We start from the raw sequence: 20,111 nt of genomic DNA, 5'->3' as shown, positions 1-20,111 counted from the left end.
TAATATTATTAAAGGTTCCGATGTTCGAACAAGATGAAGGTTGTAATTATAAAAAAATAAAAAAAAGTTTATTGAATGTTTGGAAAAAATGATTCTTTGACTTTGTAATATAAAGGGTTATTTGTAAAACACTAACAACCTCGCAGGATGTTTTTTACTAACATCATAAACATTGGTCCATGAATTTTTAGAATACGTAATAAAACCAAAAAGTTAACTTTTTGTTTTACTATCAGATACTCTTTAAATGTAAGTATTTGGTGGTAAGATAGTAAGTTCAAACGTGCAAGAATCCCCCCCGACTCCCACTCCCGCTTCTGCGTTTTGCATTGAACTGTTATTTTACGCTAGCGCTTTCTTTTGCCACCACACAGAGTTATCACCGTTTAGAGCGATCTATTTAAATATTCTTATTTTTGTACGAAAGTAAAATCTGAAAAGTTATGGAACAGAACTTGATGTTTTATGATGTTAGTAATATAATCATTGGCGAGAGGAGTGTATATAAACATGTGCACTATAATGGAAAAACTTTGGCAAATTAAACACGTTTAATAAAACGTTGGTAATGGTAACGTTGGTATGGGCCGACCAAGGAGAACTTATCATGACCAAATTGAGGCCATCCTCAAGAAGGGCCAGGTCAAGAGTACCCTTAACCGACGAGCGTGTATGAAAGCATTGATGCGTGTTGATGAGGCGAAAGATGTGTGTCAGGACCGTAGCAGGTGGAAGACTGTTGTCTCTGCCTACCCCGATTGGAAAAAGGCGTGAAGTATATGTATGTATGTATGTATGTAATAAAACCCCTTTCAAAGTACAATATTGACAATCTCAGTACAGAGTATACTAAAAAAACCGACCTCAAAATTACGTGGAATTACATATAATTACTAAGTTTTATACATATAATAGGTTACCGGAAAGTGCGCAAACCCGGATTCATCCCGTAGTTCGCCACTATACGGGACTTGACACAGGAGATAATAAAAATCCGTTCTTACTACTCAAAGTACATTGAGAGAGAAAAGCGCCTTGAATTGGAGAATACCAAAATCAACCATTAAAATAATTGCTCCTTAAAATAAAATTTAGGCGCTATTTATAAAAATGAATTTTCATGCGCAAACAGCCACCCTTAGAGGTAGATAATTTTCTTCAAAATTAAATGGAACTAACACGCTATGGAGGTACCGTCTTTCTAACAAAAAAATAATCATGAAAATCGGTTCACAAATACCGGAGTTATCGCGTAACATACATACAAAAAAAACATACAGTCGAATTGAGAACCTCCTCCTTTTTTCTGAAGTCGGTTAAAAATAAACCGAACGAGAGAGCGAAGAAAAAGCAACTGTCAAAATTTGGAAAACAAAGACAGGCGAAAAGTAAGGTAAAACAAAACGCAAAACTATAATTACAAAAGAGGCTGCGTCACAGCTTGTCGCCAACAAAAGTACTACGAGGTGTACAAATAAGCCTGTATGAAAAGAAAGTTTCACCGTTCGTCTCTTGTAGATACATTTTTATCGAACTATTTTCCTTACGATTCACATCCGATGTCGTTGTTACAAACTCGACCTCTCACGCGTTATCCGCCTTATCCGTCAACATCTTGTCTAAAACTGTTTTAATTGTATGGGATCCAGGTTTCGCGAGCATTAAGTTTCATTTTATTGTCTCAATTGCCCCCGTTCCCGTCTGCAATACTTTAAATAACAATCGTGATTTCGTTTTTTAACCTTGCAGTCTATATGATGATCATAATTACTGATTATTATGACAGTTGACCGAATTTTTTCAATTGTTGAATGGTTTAAGTGCCAAATTTGTGAGGCCAGTGTGTATGAAGATCCACATTTATGGGGAACATTACCAATATACAAAGGTTACTTCACTGTTACTCATTTGAGTGTATTGTTTTGCTAACCAATAGCAGATGCGTCCAAAACCAAAACTGATCTCGGTATATTGTGTGATAATTGCAAACACACAAAGACGTGCGTTGAGGCGCGGAAGATTTTTTTTTATAATATCAAATGACGGGACGAGCAAGTCGTGCGCCTCATGGTAAGCTACAAGCCTGTCTATAACATTTGCAGTGCCACTCAGAATGAAAGAAAGAGATTTTAAATCCCAAAGATCTGAGGGCCGTTTCCACTGCGCCTGTCACCCTGAGACATAAGTTGACAAGTCCCAAAGTGCCTGTGATTTCACCAGCACCCTTACCCTTCAAAACCGGAAAGCAGTAATACTTACATTACTGCTTGGCGGCAGAAACAGTCAAGGTGGCAGTGTATTTCTCTGGACGAACTCTTTCACAAGGAGCTCTACTGCTACTAAAAAAGAAGATTTCAAAGGCGAGTGTTTGTGAGCAAGGCAAACTTGCTACAACTAAATCGAGGATGTCTTAAAGAAAGGCCAGGTCATTAGTATCCTTAATCGGCAAGAGTGTAAGCAACGTAGCAAGTGGACGGCTGTGGTCTTTGCCTATTTCGATGGGAAAAGTTTGCAAAAAGTTATAATTTTTTCATTTATATTCTGAAGACCGAACAATATACATGTCCTTATAAATTGCACTCTATCACCTACATTCATCCCAATAATATGAGATGGGAAACCACACAAGCTAGCCCATACCAGATAGCAGAAGAGATTGAAATTTGTAACCAAAACAGCATTGGTACATGAATCCTCTAGGGGTCTGTATTACTTAGGCCGATCCAATTACGTATACTTACGATATGCACGAAATTTGAAACTAGTATAAAAATATATTCGCACAAGCTGTTACGAAATGTACATTATGAATTTCGATCTGTAATTTGAAGACAATTACACACAAAGATAAAAAAAATGTTTAAAATTTTGCGCGCGCAAACGGACAGAACTGTGGAAAAAAACTTAAGACTTCGATAATTGTCATTCCGCTTAGTTTCATATATATAACTATATTAAACCAGCTAAATTGATGGTCTATTTCCTAAACTCTCTCTGTAAAGGAGATCCGTCTATTTTCTAAACCCTCTCTGTAAAGGAGATCCGCTCCCAGCACTGGGACTCACCATACATAGGTTAATGTCATACAAAAACGTAGTAGTTTTGCGAAAGACTATTGACCCATACTATCTTCCACACGAATCAACGTAAGAAGCATGCAATTTGCCATAGTGATTATGGCTAATCATTTAAAAACAAAGGATCCTCATTGTAATAAAAAAAATCTCGGGAAGGTCGACCATAGAAAATTTTTCCGAACAATCGCCATATTTTTTCCTCCTTGAGAAAACACATCGTTTGAGAACACCTTTTGTCTTTGAATGTACTTTGTAGGCATTGTTATTTTAAATATGACATTTGACGTAATTGATCTTTGTAGACTTTGAATGGGGAAATACTACGGAGAAGAAACACTATCTCACAAACGACGGTTGTAGGATACCTGTTGTAAGACATGCCGTAGATTACTTTATAGTTAACATAACATTTTAATAATCCGTCTTAGTTAAGCTCTGAGTTACATATCCCTCGAAATCTACCAACAATTTAGTAGCAGTAGAGCGACTTGTGAAAGAGTTCGTCCAGAGAAGTACTGCCACCTTACCTATTTCTGCCGCCAAGCAGTACCTAATGTTAGCATTACTCTATTCCAATTTTGAAGGGTAAGGGTGCTGGTGAAATTACAGGCACATGGGACTTATCAACTTACATCTAAGGGTGTCAGGTGCAGTAGCAGTTTCCCTCACATTTTTGCGATTTAAAGCTCTGAGTGGCACTGCAATTGTTATGGACAGGCGAGTAGCTTACCATTAGGCGCACGACGTGTTCGTCCCGTTACTTGGCGTCATAAAACATATGAAAATAAAATGAATTGTTTTTGTAAATAAGTTAAACACTACTAAAATATTGAGTTTTATATAATTTTAAAAAATTGTCATATTTAATCAAGTGTTTTTTTGCGAATTACTTAAACTCCACTGAACATTGCATTTAATAATGATAACGGATCCGCATATTCACATCATCAATGAATAAATTAAAGTAGAAGCATGGGAAATACGCCTAAATTGTCTATTTAAAGGAACAAGTGTAGAAGAATTTATTCACTCTTGCGCACCATGATACGTAATTAACTTAGCAATAAATTTTGTGTAAGTTCAGTACTCTTTACTTATCTGAACTCTGTGTGAGGTAAAGCTATGACGACATATTTTTTTGAGATTTTGCCTGCGAATAAGTAAACAGTTCTGTGAGCGCGAGATACAAATGAAATTCGATTTTGGATGTTAAGTAATGAATGTGGTGTATTTTTTCATTACGTAGGCCCAAAAAGTAGTTCATATCGTCATTTTTACACTGACAATAGAAATATAGTGAGAACCACAGTGAAACGAAAACTTTATTTATATTATTATAAAAATGGCATTTAATTAAATTTATATTGAATTGATATTCAATTATTTTTTGTGAAATTATTCCAATTGCTTGTTATAATTATTAATATAAAGATCTAACACTTAGAAAAAATTCCTTCGATCCGGCCGTAATCAAAGCGGCGTCTTCTAGCAAACCGTGCCAGACGCTATGCCAACCAAGTCATGGAACAAACCGGTGGACCACACGAATTTTCCTATGTGCTTGCTGTCGAACCTTTGTATTTGATTTTCAAAGACTTTTTAGCCTTACTAGAAGACGTCGGTTCGAATCCGGCCGGATCGAAGAATTTTTTTCCATGTGTTCGATCTTTGTATTAATAATCATAACAAAGGTATTCAATTAAATTAATAACTGTTGTAACTACCCACAATGAAGAATATATTTGTTTGCATTAATGTTATACATAAATGTTTACAATAACATATCAGATTGCCGCGACTACGGGCCATGTAAACGGCCCGAAATGTTGTTTCGTTTGAAAAAACTAATATACGCGATTTAGAGTCGTTATAAATGGCGACATTTAGCAACGCGTCTGCAGCGATTTAGTCGCGATGCAGTAGCAATGCAATCGCTAATCGTTTACTTATACACGCGCGACTTAAGCAGCGATACAATCGCGATGCAAACCGATTTCAAAATAACTAATTAGATATTTAAGTGTCAATATTTATGTTTATGGTAAAGTAAAATTTCAAACCGATCTTTAAGTAGCAAACACCAATAATAATACTTTATTAAAATTGTAGGTAAATAGGTTTGGACAAGAATAATTGTTATGTTGTATTTTTTTTTATAATATCTAGTGATAGAACGAACAAGTCGTGCGCTTGACGGTAAGCTACACGCATGTCCATAAAAGTGCCCCTTGGAGCTTTAAATGCCAGCAGCAGGCATTGCCACTACGCCCGTCACCCTGAGACATAAGTTGATGAGTCCCACGTGCCTGTAATATCACCATCCCTACCCTTCAAAACTGGAACACATTAATACTGCCGTTACTGCTTGGCGGCAGAAATAGGTAAGGTGGCAGTACTTCCCTGGACGAACTGTTTCACAAGCAGCTCTACCGTTACTAAAGTAATTGTATAAATAAACCATAAATGTAGATAGATTAATTAAGAAGTTATTGTAAAATTGTGTACTAAATGAAATATCTCTATCTCTATTTTGTTATGTTTTGCTTTTTAGTGTGGTTCTTGAAATTGGTTGAATTTTTTTTGTTAATGATTCAACATAAGCGCCTATAAATTGCTGGTGTCGCGTTGCTATCGCGCAATGGAATGGCAATTTCGCAAATGCGCGTTTGTATCGCTGCTAAATGTCGCCGTGTGTAACCGAACTTACGACTATTTATTTCCAATGCGTGACAAGCGCAAAAACCCAAGAACTGAATAAATAAATAAATCTTATATCATTTATCTTCAGTTTATAAATTCTTTGTAATTTTCTTTATGATATCAAATGACGGGACGAACACATCGTGCGCCTGGAGGTAAGCGACACGTCGGCCCATATCAGTTGGGGTTCCACTCAGAGCTTTAAATCCCAAGGATGTGAGTGATACTGCCACCACGCCCGTCACCCTGAGACATAATTGACAAGTCCCATGTGCCTGTAATTTCACCAGCACCCTTCAAGACCGGAACGTAGTAATGCTCACGTTACTGCTTGGCGGCAAAAATAGATAAGGTGGCAGTACCCTGGAAGAACTCTTTCACATGGAGCTCTACTGATACTAAAATTAGTAACTTACGTCATCAATTGCAGTTAATAAAGTTGTAGTATTTATAGCATAACATGTGGCTGAATGTACTATTATAGTGCGTGTCCACACGTGCGGTTAATTAAATTTATCTACGTGAACATTTTTGCGCAATAAAAATTAGGCGAGGCGAAATTAACTGGTTCCAAATAACATATTTATGGCTGTACAACCATATATGTTATACGAAACCAGCATCACGAGCTCGATGAATTTAAATTTGGTTATGTCTGCGCCTCTGGTAAGGCAATAAGTTGTAGAATTCGTTCATAACTCTGTATATATAAGTTTTCAACACAGGAGAACCAGGCGTGGGTCTACAGTCTTTTTTTATAATACCAAGTGACGGACCGAATAAGTCATGGGCTTGGTGGTAAGCGACACACCTATTCATAACAGTTGCACTGCCACACAGAGCTGTAACCGCAAGGACCGGAGGGGCGCTGCCACTGCGCCCGTTACCCTGAGGCATTAGTTGACAAGTGCCAGGTGCCTGTAATTTCACCAGCACCCTTACTTACCTTTCAATACCGGAACGCAGTAATGCTCACATTACTGCTTGGCGGCAGAAATAGGTAAGATGGCAATACTTCCATGACTAAGTGGCACTCAGGTTGCAGTGGCACAATTTATTAATAAAATTTACTTGTAATGGATCTACCTATTACAAGTAAACACACAAAAACAAAGTATCTATATAATCCACAAATTCTATTAGTTATCATTAGTGTCTCTCCCAAATCCATTTAGCGACTCTCATCTTTCAAGCGTTTATATTGATTTGGTTCATAACGTCTAATTCCTCAAATCTCTAGTCTCGTATATTCATTCATTTGATATTTTGTACCTAAATACATATTTGATTTTAAACCTGTATTTTCTACCAAAATTACTTTTGGGACACACTTTATTTTATTAAGTAATACTATATATCATATTATATATATATTAGGTATATTTATTATGTATGTATTGTTTATTATATAAGTATATTAAATATGTTTATGCTGTATTATGTTTATTTTATACTGTATAAATTAACTATAAAACTTTGGCTTATGATATTTTTTCTGTTTTAACACCAAGAGTAGCACCAATCTTCTGTTTTTTTTTGTTTGGCCCCCATGGTTGACTGGTAGAGAAAGAAGAGTCTTATGGCATTAAGTCCGCACTTTGTATTATGTGTATATTTCTGGTTATATACTCGATGACACCACCTTTACAATAGGTGCATGTTATTTAAAAGTCTAAGGAAAACTTGTTAATATTCATAAGAAGAACTAGTGCCTAAAAGGTTAATTGCAGCCCTATTTCAAAACAAGCTGTACAATAACTGCCACTTATACCTTTTGAGCAATTTTGTTTACGTATTCATATCATACATCTGCAAACTGGAAAATACATCTGCCACGATAAGATAATTATGTAAACATTTAATGTGACCAAGGCGAAAAGTTTACTTCATGAACCTGTAATACCTAATTATAATGTTTGTGCTCTTCATTTACATGTAAAAATTTAGAGATTCAAATGTTATATTTAACGGTTTATTTCTAAGGTTTAATTTGCAATAAATTCGATGTGAAGCTGTAAATTAATTTTGGTACGTGAGAATGTAGGACATGGATTTAGGACAGAAAGTATCTTTAATTGATTGTGAATAGTTAATAGCCTGTTTAATTACCATTTTAACCAAGTTGATTAACCAGTGGATATTATTAAGTTAGAGTGGTGTGACATATATGTTAAAGAAGTTTTTTATTTATGATACCAAACCACGGGACGACCAGGGGGCCTACCGCAACCTCTTAAAACAATATTACTTTAACCTTACATTGACTTTTCATACCATAACGCGCTTAAAGTAAGCTTATTATAATGTTAAAACTATGATGTTTTATTGGCAGCTTTGTGACTATTTATTCACTAAGTTCATACTATGACGCGACTTTAACATTAAAGTAATATTGATCTTATGTCAAATTTAGCAATCTTAAAATAGTTGTACGGATGCAATGGAAACAATATCATTTTCAGTTTTATTGTCTTAACTTTGATTTGTAATGATTAAAAGTTAAGTTGAACTTATTTATTTACATTTATCTCTTCAATATTTTATTTACTTTTATTTAATAGCACATAGGAAAATAAAAATCTTCTTCTTTTTCTTTTTGATAATGGCGCTACTCTTTAGATTTCGCCAGTATCGAGTTTTCCGCGTAATAATTTTAAGGGGTTCTGTAGACTCTGCTATTCAGTGAGTATTGTGAGAGGAAAATAAAAATACGCGATGTTTATTTCGTAAAATTACGACAGCGCCATCTACATGCTCCTTGGTGAAACTAACAGATGACACTAGACTAGGATTCCGCATTCACAACGTGACAGTCAATACTCAGCTTGTTTTATTTATTTTTCTTCATGAAAATGCGGAAAAATAATTGAATACAACGTAATTTTAATAGATTTCATTGTTACATACTTTTCTTTTATTGGCAGTTAAAGTTCTCTGAATGTAAATAACATTAAGTACTTAAACATTTATACTACGATAAGACGATTCGGAAGAGATTCGCTCTGGACCTTTTGGAGGGAAAAGTGTCGTTTTTATTTTGACTTTCAATTATTTTGTGAAATCTAGTTTAAAGTGGAATAGGATAGTGCTATTGTGTCTTAATCGAAGATTAATACGCGAAATTATACGAATCTCGAACTAAAATACCCGTATCGGCCCGTTTTAAGGAATCCCGAGTCAATCCAAGCACGCCGCCTCAAATTGCCTATCCTCTTTGTGGCGGCCATATTTACAGAGACATATTTAAACTTCATGTTTAGGCTGATGGCTTTGCCAAAGCCTTAATAAACAAAAAAAAAGACGATTCGGAACATCAAAAAAGAAAGAGATGGCATTATATAGTTCACATAGCGTTGTTTATTTCCTATTTTTAGTAAGGAATAGACAATAGAAAAATTTGGGTATTCTGGGAAGTGCCCCAGAGTAAATTCAGTTGCTCTAGTACTAATAGCACAGGGAATTCCCTAGTTTGAGACCAAGCAATTGGTGTAGTTATTGGGTACAGTATTATTTAAATTGCTTATTGGATGCAGTTTTGATTTGGTACACTCCACTATCATTGTATAAGTTGTGGTTACAAAATCTATGTGCAACAGCTGACGTTTAATAATACACACATCAAAATGTCTAGGGATCGAGTAGGTTTTCAATTATTATTTTTTAAGCGATGGGTTTTTTGAACAATTTTGTAATTTGAATTTAAAAATGGAATTGAACAAAAAATCAATTGATTTTCTAAAATAAATATAAAAAAAACCCGACTTTCAGTAATTAGCAAAAATATGCTTGATTCCTAGACACTCTGTGCGTGCATATTAATATAATCTGAACGTCATTGTTCTTTAGAACAGATGTTGTCTGCAAAATTAGCATATAAGAATACTTAAACTGATGTTCTTATAATAATATTATTGTGTGCGCTTGTGTCGACATGCGATTAAAACAAACAAAGAACGAAATTGCTATTTGTAATTTTTTCCCTTTTTGCACACTGTGCACATACCTAGTACATTAGCACTAAAAATGCTTGTGTATGTTTGTTCAGGGAAGTACTGCCACCTTACCTATTTCTGCCGCCAAGCAGTTATGTGAGCATTACTGCGTTCCGGTTTTGAATTAAAGGTGCAGGTGAAATTACAAGCACATGGGACTTGTCAATTTATGTTTCGGGCTGACGGGCGACGTGGCAATGTGCTCAGATCTTTGCGTCTTACAAAATGCAAAGATCTGAGCACTTCCTGTCTTTAATAGTGGGAGGAAGCGACTGTGGCATCTGCTACAAATCCATGTCTCTGAATGTACAGACTTCCGTCTAGTTCCTAAGTCAGCGGCACGATGGACTTTAGCTTGAATTTTAGACTTGACTTTTTTGACCTTTGACCTTTTAATATATGGAATTATACTCCGTCCAACCATTTATTTAACTTTTCACATCATGCCTCCATAGTTTCGTAATTATTGGCATACTACCACAGATAAAAGAATACAATACTTCCTGGATTTTTTTATTTTTAGTTTTAGTGAAGCGACGTGCTCTTTAGCGCTGATATTTATCGAGCCTACAGATTACGTAACGAAGACTATTTCAGTTGATACATTTTGGTATCTGTCTAATAAAATTATAATGAAATGAAATAAATTATAAATAATTATAATGAATTCTTATTGTTTATCATAATGAATCGTCGGATTCTTCTCCATATGAACGGGAATCATCACTTAAATCCTCATTAGCATTAATTATTAATTCTTGAGTACACAAATTATCAAACGCAACATGAAGATCCCAATCAGACAATATCTTCTTTTTTGAAACCGCTCACATTCATGATTAAGACTTCTTTATAAATACAATCGATTGTTATAGAAAATCGAATCGGAAACGCAATAGGACAACACAAATTAATTGGAATTCGAGCTGTCAAAAGTGAAATAAATGGTTGAACGGAGTGTACCTGTTTTTCCTAGGATCATAAGGGTGCGGGTGACATTACAGACAGATGGGACTTGTCAACTTATGTCTCACGAGACAGACGCAGTGGCAGTGCCCCTCAGATGTTTGCGATTTACAGTTCTGAGTGGTACTGAAACTGTCATGGACAGTTGTGTCGCTTACAATCAGGCGCTCAACTTGTTCGTCCCGTTTTTAGTATCATAAAAAAACCTGATTATTTTACAAGTTTGCTGTGCAAGTTACATAGTTCTAACATATATTTATCTCCGTACGAAATTATAAACTAGAACAGCAATAAAGTGAGGCAATAAAACACTAATTATTACCACTTTCTATTACAATGAAATTGATATAGAGTAGTAATTAATTCGTAATTATAAAAGATGAACAACAGAAAAACTCATCTTGTAGTTAAGGAAGTTCGAGGTGTTATTTGTATATAAATTGTTGAATACAATGGTTTCTTCCTATGGCAGGTGAAATAAACTTTTTAGAGCATTATAAATTGCCTACATTTAGCAATAATTAAGTTTAATTGTGTGCGGAAATCCTATACTTTTAAACAAAAAACTAAAACATATAGGTGCAACAAAAGAAAAGTTACTTGTGGAACGGGAATTTTGAAATAGCTAAGCATTTTCGAAAGCAAATTCAATTATTCAAATAATGTTTTTTGAGCTACCGTTGTACACCGTTAAATTTTATTTGAAAAGTTATTACACGTGTAAGAACTACACAAGTGTTAAATTGAAAGCTAATTTTCTTTAATTATTTAGTACAATGCGATAGGGTTTATCAGCTTATTGCAAATGTTAATTTAAAAATTTTGTAACTTGACAATATCAGATTTTCAAAATGTAGATATAGACGGCGAGCGGGAATTGGTTGTGATTGGTTAGAATATTTCCTCGCCGGTTCGACTAGCCAATGACGTTATTCTTAAAAAACCCGGAAAGAAAAGAATTTAAAAAAATATGGATTTGAGTGTGTATTCGTGTTAGATTGGCAAGGACTGTAAAAGGCATTTCTTGGAAAGAATTTATGTCAAAAATACATTTTAAGGTTATAATTTTATTAATTGATGTATGGATAGATGGTTTAATAAATCAGTTGTATTAATATAACCGCATTAATACTGCGTTTCATTGATGCCTGTCTTCCACAGGGCAAAGGTCTCCCCCGCCAATGGTCCCTATCTTTGGCGATTTTCTACCACTCAATCGAGATATATTTTGTCCACAACATGTAGTTTTTCTACTGTATAGTTATTTGATTTGTCGAATGTAAAAATCTGCCCAATCCACGAGTCTGTCGAATCCAGAATTAGTCCTATACCGAATGAGGAGTCCCGCCAATTCCTTTCGTCCTCGGACACCCAAGGAGTGACAACGTTCGGCTCATTTCTCGAGTTGCATCCAGTTTAAGTGGCCAGCTCAAACCAATCCACCAATTTAACTGCCTCAGTGGCCGAACGGTTACCATGCCGGACTGCCACGCAGAGGTCCCAGGTTCGATTCCCGGACCGGGAGAAATATTTGTATGGCCTACAATTATTTCCCTCGTGAGTTTGGGTGTAATTTGTGGTTGTCTATATGTGTGTCCATGGCACCCGCGACACAGGGTTTCCCTAGTGCGGGGCTATGTTGAGTGTGTGCGTTATTTATATTATATTATATTTATTTATAATCAATTAGAAAAAAAGAACACTCTGGCTACCGTTGTTTAGTATCATGTACTGCCGTCTACTAACTAAAATGCGGCTTAGTGACAAATGGTCAAATAACCGTTTTAAATAGCAAAAAATAGAGCACAAAATTGTATTTTAAAAAAGGTTAAACTTAGTTAACTTGTTCGACTTATCGGAACTTACCCTAATGATGCATAGCTGAAATATCATTAAAGAATTTCAATATTTTAGAACTGGGTTACGGTTTTTTATGTTATCTCAAAAAAATATTTTGTCACTTACCCGGGTTTTAATTAGATGACGACAGTGTAATAACACTTATATATCCTCAACTTGTTAAAATTAATATTAATATTAAAGTAAATTAGTAAAAATTTTAGCTGTAGAGCTCCTTGTAAAAGAATTCGTCTAGGGAAGTACTGCCAACTTATCTATTTCTGCCATCATTCACAGCATTGTCAGCATTACTGCGTCCCGGTTTTGAAGGGTAAGGGTGCTGATGAAATTACAGGCACATGGGACTTGTCAAATTATGTCTCAGGACGGGAGCAGTGGCAGTGAGATAGACGTGTGGCCTACCATCAGGCGCACGACGTGTTCGTTCCGAACACTTGATATTATAAAAAAGAATACATTTTACAAACATTAAGGCAATGGAGGCATTATACAAAATTTTTAGTTAGACGCCATCTCGAATGTAATGTAGTTTAATGTAATTTAATATAACTAATGGAATACAATACGAATATAATATCGAACATTTGATAATTTTGGCTACACTGTTGCATTAGGCTAGTCCTGTAATGATAGTTGCTAGCTTGTGCACGTAAGTAAATAAATAAATAAATAAAACACTACAGGAATGGAATTTTTTAACACCCCGTACAAAACGACGTCGTAATTTGTAATAAGAGCCTTCAAACTTTAAACTCATTGCTGATTACGGTAATTATCTATATTCCATAGCGGTAAAAACATTCTCGCAATTCACTAAATGTATTCAAGCATAACGAAACAATAAATGCTTCTTAAAAATTCACATGTCAAGGACCTTAGCTCATTAGCTTCAATTACTTACAGCACGTGTGCTAACCGACTGGAATAGAAACGAACAGGTTCTATACTTCAAGTGAAGAGGACAGTGTTTTTTCGTAAGGTCTGGTTATAGTTCTATAGTCGGAACCGTGACTGATCGATTTGTCATATTAAGGGCAATTTCGGTAGGTAAACTGAGCTTTGTTTAGGCTGTTATATGCCATTATATTTTTTTAAATGGTGATACAATGTTTATACAATATTATATACATAAATATATTTTAGTAGCAGTAGAGCTCCTTGTGAAAGAGTTCGTCCAGGGAAGTACTGCCACTTTACCTATTTCTGCCGCCAAGCAGTAATATCAGTATTATTACAGGCAAATGGGACTTGTCAACTTAAGTTTCAGGGTGAGGGGCACAGTGGAAGTGTCCCTCAGAACTTTGTAATTTAAAGCTCGTGAGCTCATTGTAAGTCCGGTCTTGTAGAATTTTGGGTTTGGATTGACCTAACTTAACCACAGGACTTAAATTTGAAATGAATCTATTTGTTTCAGGGATCGAAGTCGCGTATATTTGTTTTATCAAACAAACCAACGTTCCGGACTCTTTACATATCTCGTGATCATAAATGTAATATTTGTTTTTCTAAACTGTCGTGACGCCCGAAACGTTGGCATAATTGAAATAACAAATATATACGATGTAGATCCGAGAAAAAATAGATTCATTTCCAAGGGATAGCAATCGTGGCAACCTTTATAGGTTTCTTCTTAGTTGTTAGAATTCAAATTATATTGATATTTTCCCCAAAATAGATATTAAATAAGCATACATCAATATGTTAATCACTTATTAATGTTTCATTATTTTACCATATAATTAATGACTATTTTTGTTTTAACACAAAAACTATATGTAAACAAAAAATAACGGGAAACTCTGGTACCTATTTGTATTTAAATTTAATACATGGTGATCTTTTAAACATCGTCTCTAATTTAATTACATATTTTCTACCTAGGATGCTCCAGAGGTCATTGAAATTAAAAACATCTAAATTTCAACACAGAAGACGGTTCCTCCGTATCACCAATTTGGGATCCAGTATTTCCTCTGATGAAAAATTCGAGGTAGATAAAATGAACGCAAATAAACGTCCCATCGCCATCGAAAATTTTTAATTGCTATTGAATACACTATGTTTTACTACCATAGTATTTTTGTATTTATAATTTTTTTGTGAAATTCACTCTTCCAGCTGAGCAACGGAACGGACCATCAGACCTTACGAATTTTTCTATATACTTGAAGGAGATCTTTGATTTTTTATAATGCAAATATTTTATATTAATAACGTTGGTTTGCTACAAAAAAAAACAAATATGCTCGATTCAGATCCGAAAAAATAGTTTAATTTCAAATTTGTTTTAAGTTGTGTCATGTTATATACTCGTGCTTTAAAAATGTTACCTTTCATTAGTACCTGACATATTTAGTCTTTAAATTAAAAAAAATTGAATGGAATTTCAAACTTAATCTATTACGGACAATGACATCTTACTGTGTCTAAGGAACCAGAAATGGTTACACAATAGTGACGTAAATACAACAACGCACGATCGCAGATCACGACTTCTTAAGCGTCTTCGTTATACTAAAAACTACGCTTTTTGCACTAAATCATGCGTTTATTTCTGACGAATGCCTATAATTGGTATTTACCGACTTCCTGTTGTATTTTTTTTTTATGGAAAAACAAAAGACAAACGTTACGAAGCGTGTCATAATATAAATAATTGGCCTGCAGCGCCTCGGGCAAGTTTGCGCAAGCTAGAATTAATAAATTGTATGTGTGCTATAATGCGCAAAAACACTGCGTCGATGTTCTGCAGGCTGCGGGCCAGTCCCAACTTATCTTGATCACAGTGGCGGAAGGGTATGGGTGGTAAGGGTGTAAGACTCGCCATGAATGGGTCATTAGCCCAGGCGTTGATCAGCAATAAATATCTTTTTCAGAAGTATTTTTTTCAATCCAGGCACATATTTTTTAAATGTAATATACATTACATTAACGTAGACACGATATCTTGTTACTAACTAATTTAGACCATTGTAGTCTGCTTTCTGAACAATTAATTAAAAACTATACATTATATAGTATACATTATTTATAAGTATAATTTTTTTTAAAGAAAAGAAAACTTTAAATAATCACGTAGCCACCATTTCAAACTAGTTTGTGCATCCAAAACACATGTTGCATACATATTTTTTAGTAACAGAGTGGTGCGTAATTGGAAAATGCTACCTGAAGATGTTGTTTCTGCTGTTTCTGTTAATGCCTTCAAAAACAAGTTCAACAACTGGCTACGAAAGAGTGAATTAGTGCCAAAAAAGTAAACTAAAACAAAAGATAAAAATTTCAACACTGTGTGATGTAGACACACCAGCGAAAGCTGCTCGTCTATAATCAAATAAATAAATAAAAATATTTATAAATTATATTTTTAAGACTTCCCAACTGGCTAATAGACAATGTTCATTGAAAAACTAATACACCTTGTTCATTTATTTACACAAGCATGGGTTGTACAGACGTTGACATGTAACAAATAAATGTAGTTTCGATGTATACATTTATTTATAGAAACACAGATTATATAGAAATCGAAATTTACTAAAATAAGTAGAGTTTCACTGTGTATAGAATTATCATAGAAGTTGACATGTAACAAAGTAAGTACTTCACTGTGTTAAGACACATTGTAAATTAACTCACATTCGCTTCAACGGATTAAACTAGGTGTAACATGTTTTTTTTTAATTAACCTGCCAAAGTATTTATTACATGTCATGTGTTACACAATAATTTTAATGTTAAAACACTTTCGTCATAACTCAATTAGGGTGCCGCAGTTAACAAGATTAACTATAAAATGACTTTGTTTAACATTGGCACTCCACATTTATCTTTCTGTTGAGTTTTCGTTTGCCGCAAAGGTTGTCTAGAAGAGATCGTTATAAGCGAAAAGGTTGCCTTTGTCCACATTATGTTCTTGTGCATAAGCAACAAAGTGCATTTAAATCTATTTATCTATCTATACAACATTACGTAATGGCTTCTGTACATTGGTGAGCAAAATAAAATAACAATAGTAATAAAATACACGTTGAAACATAAACAATTAATTTTCAATAATTCTTATCCACTAAGCAGATGCTAACAAATAATTTGTTAACGCTTTTTGATGCGGAAATAACTGCTTGAGGCGTGTTGATTTTTTTTTGCGATGAAATCATTTTTACGACGCGGCTATAAAAACTACAGTAACTTATCATTTTATGGTATTAATAGAAATAAATTGATGTTCAATCAAATCATCGCGAATTATAATACCGCAAGCAATTAGATATGTAACAAAAACAGAGTGATCGTATTTCAGCTTGGAGATCTCGGAGTGAGGACACCAAAACAACTTGAGCAAAAATAGTTTTCAAATCGAGACTCAAGTCTGCTCCTTCATAAAAATAAATATTGGAACGCGTACGTAGTACGCGTAGTAATTTTTTTATATAAGTGTAGGAATATACAGTACTTTATAATATCCATACATATGAATTGGCTTTATTATTTATTATATATGGTGGAAATTTGGAATTTCGTAAAAATATTTTGTCGTAATGGAAAATGTTTCTTACTACAAATTGTTGCTTACGACATTTCAAAACTCTATACATCGACGAAATTATTACCCTTATATCGACAGTGGAAATTTGAAATGTCCTAAGAGACATTTTATGGGAAGGTCATTTTCCCTTTCGACATCATGTCCCTTACGACGTTTCAAATTTTCACCAATTTATTTATGAATTTTCTATCTATCCATTACTAAATTTTCATAGACCGCCATCTTCTTCCTGTGAGTTATAAAATTACTTCCATCCATTTGCTTAAAGCGATAAGACCGCCCATTGTATAACCGCTTACTTTTTAGTTAATTTTGTTGTATTTGTTTCCATTTTGACGTACAATAAAAAATGTTTGTATTGTATTGTACTTTATATGGAAAACCATTTACATACCTATACTAAAAACTACAGAAAACTTATTATCATACTTGCTATTTAAATTTTATTTATATATGACGTTTTAATAATAATCTTCATCGTCAATCCAGTTATACGTCTCACTGCTGATCACGGGTCCTCTCAGGCGAGGATTTAGGCTATAGTCCGCCACATTAGCCTAATGATTCAATGTTTTCCTTCGCCGAAAACCGCATATTTCAAATAAATTTGCACGTAAATTCCGAGAGACTCAGAGGCGCAACCCCGAATTCGAGCCTACAGCCTCTGTTTGAGACGCGGTACGTCCAACCTTTAGGCTACCACAGTTTCATTTAATTTTCGGTTTCATTTTGAGACCTTCTACTTTTTTTAAACTAGAAGTATATTCATACTTAAAAGAAGGTTTCAATCTTGTAAGCAATTTTGTTAATATTTGAGACGAACTAAAGTATTTCTTTTTTATTTGAATTTAATAAGTAAATTCGATATACTCACCACTAGTACTATGATTATCATGCTGCCTAGTGTAGTCGTTCCTCTCAGGGGACGGAGCCAAATCACTGCCAATTCCAGAGCTTCCCCCAGAAGATTCAAGCTTCCTCCTCACGTTGACCCCTACTATATTCTGGTTAAGACATCGGCGGGTGTCGATATTGTTTAGATTGCCTTTCTGACGGTGTACCGTGTCATAATCTCGAGGTGGTAGAAGGATTGGGCTTTTACCTGAAATATCAGATAAAATCATTATTTGTAATGAAATTGTATGAGGAATAATGCTAGAGGTAAAATTTATCTAAACGTCTTTGCTTACAATTGGTTTTGGATTGCACTAAAATGAAACATTTGAATTGGCTTTCATGGTAAGTCACGCTTATCTATAACAGTTGCAGTACCAATCAATGCTTTAAATGGCAAAGATCTGGGGGGTTCTGCCACTGCGCTCGTCACTTACTTGTATCATTTCCTTGTAAATTCATCAGGACCCTTACCCATCGCAGTAGAGCTCCTTGTGAAAGAATTCGTCCAGGGAAGTACTTGCGACCTTACGTATTTCTGCCGCCAAGCACTAATGTAAGCATTACTGCATTTCAAGTGAGCATTACTCTGAGTGGCACTGGAACTGCTATAGATGGGCGTGTCGCTTACCACCAGGCGCACGACTTGTAAATTCCATCACTTGGTGTCATAAGATACCCTTACGCAACAATGCTGACATTAGTGCTTGGTAGCATAAATAGGTAAGATGGCAATACTTTTCTAAATTAACTCCTTACACAGGGAACTCTACTACTATTATGAGAATGGCAGAACAAGGCAAGATGTCAATAAGTAGACAGTAATTTTCGCTGGCAGTTTTATTCCCTACTCGCTTTACGGTGCAAGCTTATAGATGCCTTGGCAAATCTTTTGCTTCTGAATAAGTCGATACCTAAATTACACTACGCCAACTATATTTTTTGGTCAGTATCTGTTATTTTTATAAACAGCTAGATTTATTTACTAATGTTATGCTCCCCGAATATTGTGAAAAAAAATAAAGAAACAAAAAATAGAATTTGAAAAATAAAACAAAAAGGAATTTTATGAAAAAAAAGGAAATAAAAAATTCAAAATAAAAACAGAGCAGCTCCAAAAATTATCTTGGCGTAGTGTTCATTGGAAGTATCGAAATATATGGAATCCATTCCAACATATGAATTCTCACGTAATTACAAAAGCGCATGAATATTCTATTATATTAATTTATAAGATCTGAAGGGTACTGAGCCCGTCACCCTAAGACATAGAGACTAGTCCCATGTGCCTGTAGCTTAAACAAGAACTGATTCTTTATAACGTTACACAAATATTTAGTAACAAAACTGCTGTTGTAACGCTATAAGTTGCAAATCAATGTTAAGCTTTGATTTAATACTGTGAAAAGCCCATATACTATGAAATCTGTACTTAACCGCTAAAATCGTGCATTCTTCATTAGCAAAGTGTAAAATACATATAATATTTGGTAAGGCCATATATTGCATCACAAGCCTCATAAAAAACTTGACAGATGCAAATATTCCCATTAAAAATAAACAACATTAAATACAAGATATGTTAGCACATTCAATTATGATACGGTGTCAAAAACATCACTCTATACAAAATAAATATCGAAGGTGAATTTGATTAAAGATTACTAAAGGGTCATTGTCATTTCACAATTAATAAGTGACAAGATTGAACTTTAAAAACGAGAATTACCTATGTTTGTCGGAGTTCACTCTAGCGTGTTACTTGACTTATTAGAATGCTCTGCCTAATTATCGGTTCTCCAACAAATATAGCTCGATTCTTTTCCAGACGCCGTGTTGACAAGCAAGCCGCATCCACAACCATATTGTCACTTAATTACCATCAGGTGAGACTGTGCATAAATGCTGACATATACATATATATTTTGACTTTAACCTTAATGTTCTTGTCTACAAGAGACTTTTTATATTTTTGCAACATTGCAAGGACTAGATACAGAATTCCCTGTCCTTTACAGAATTTCCGTTTGAATCAATTAATGACATACAGCAAATTTACAAGAAAATGTAATG

General features: G+C 34.6%; 1 protein-coding gene across 2 annotated transcripts in view; it reads right to left on the bottom strand.

The window, feature by feature from the left end:
* Nucleotides 1-20,111, bottom strand: part of LOC113225927 — a 175,713-nt gene that overhangs the window by 3,912 nt on the left and 151,690 nt on the right. For both annotated transcript variants that reach the window (XM_026458398.1, XM_026458397.1), the window contains exon 8: nucleotides 18,019-18,246. In XM_026458398.1, the coding sequence (XP_026314183.1) occupies nucleotides 18,019-18,246 (228 nt within the window). The remainder of the gene's footprint in view (nucleotides 1-18,018; nucleotides 18,247-20,111) is intronic.

This window comes from Hyposmocoma kahamanoa, unplaced genomic scaffold, assembly GCF_003589595.1.
Source record: "Hyposmocoma kahamanoa isolate Upper Pololo Valley unplaced genomic scaffold, ASM358959v1 180, whole genome shotgun sequence".
In the NCBI taxonomy this organism is placed as follows: domain Eukaryota; kingdom Metazoa; phylum Arthropoda; class Insecta; order Lepidoptera; family Cosmopterigidae; genus Hyposmocoma; species Hyposmocoma kahamanoa.
The sequence above is the reverse complement of the archived record's forward strand: the minus strand, read 5'-3'. Positions and strand labels throughout refer to the sequence as shown.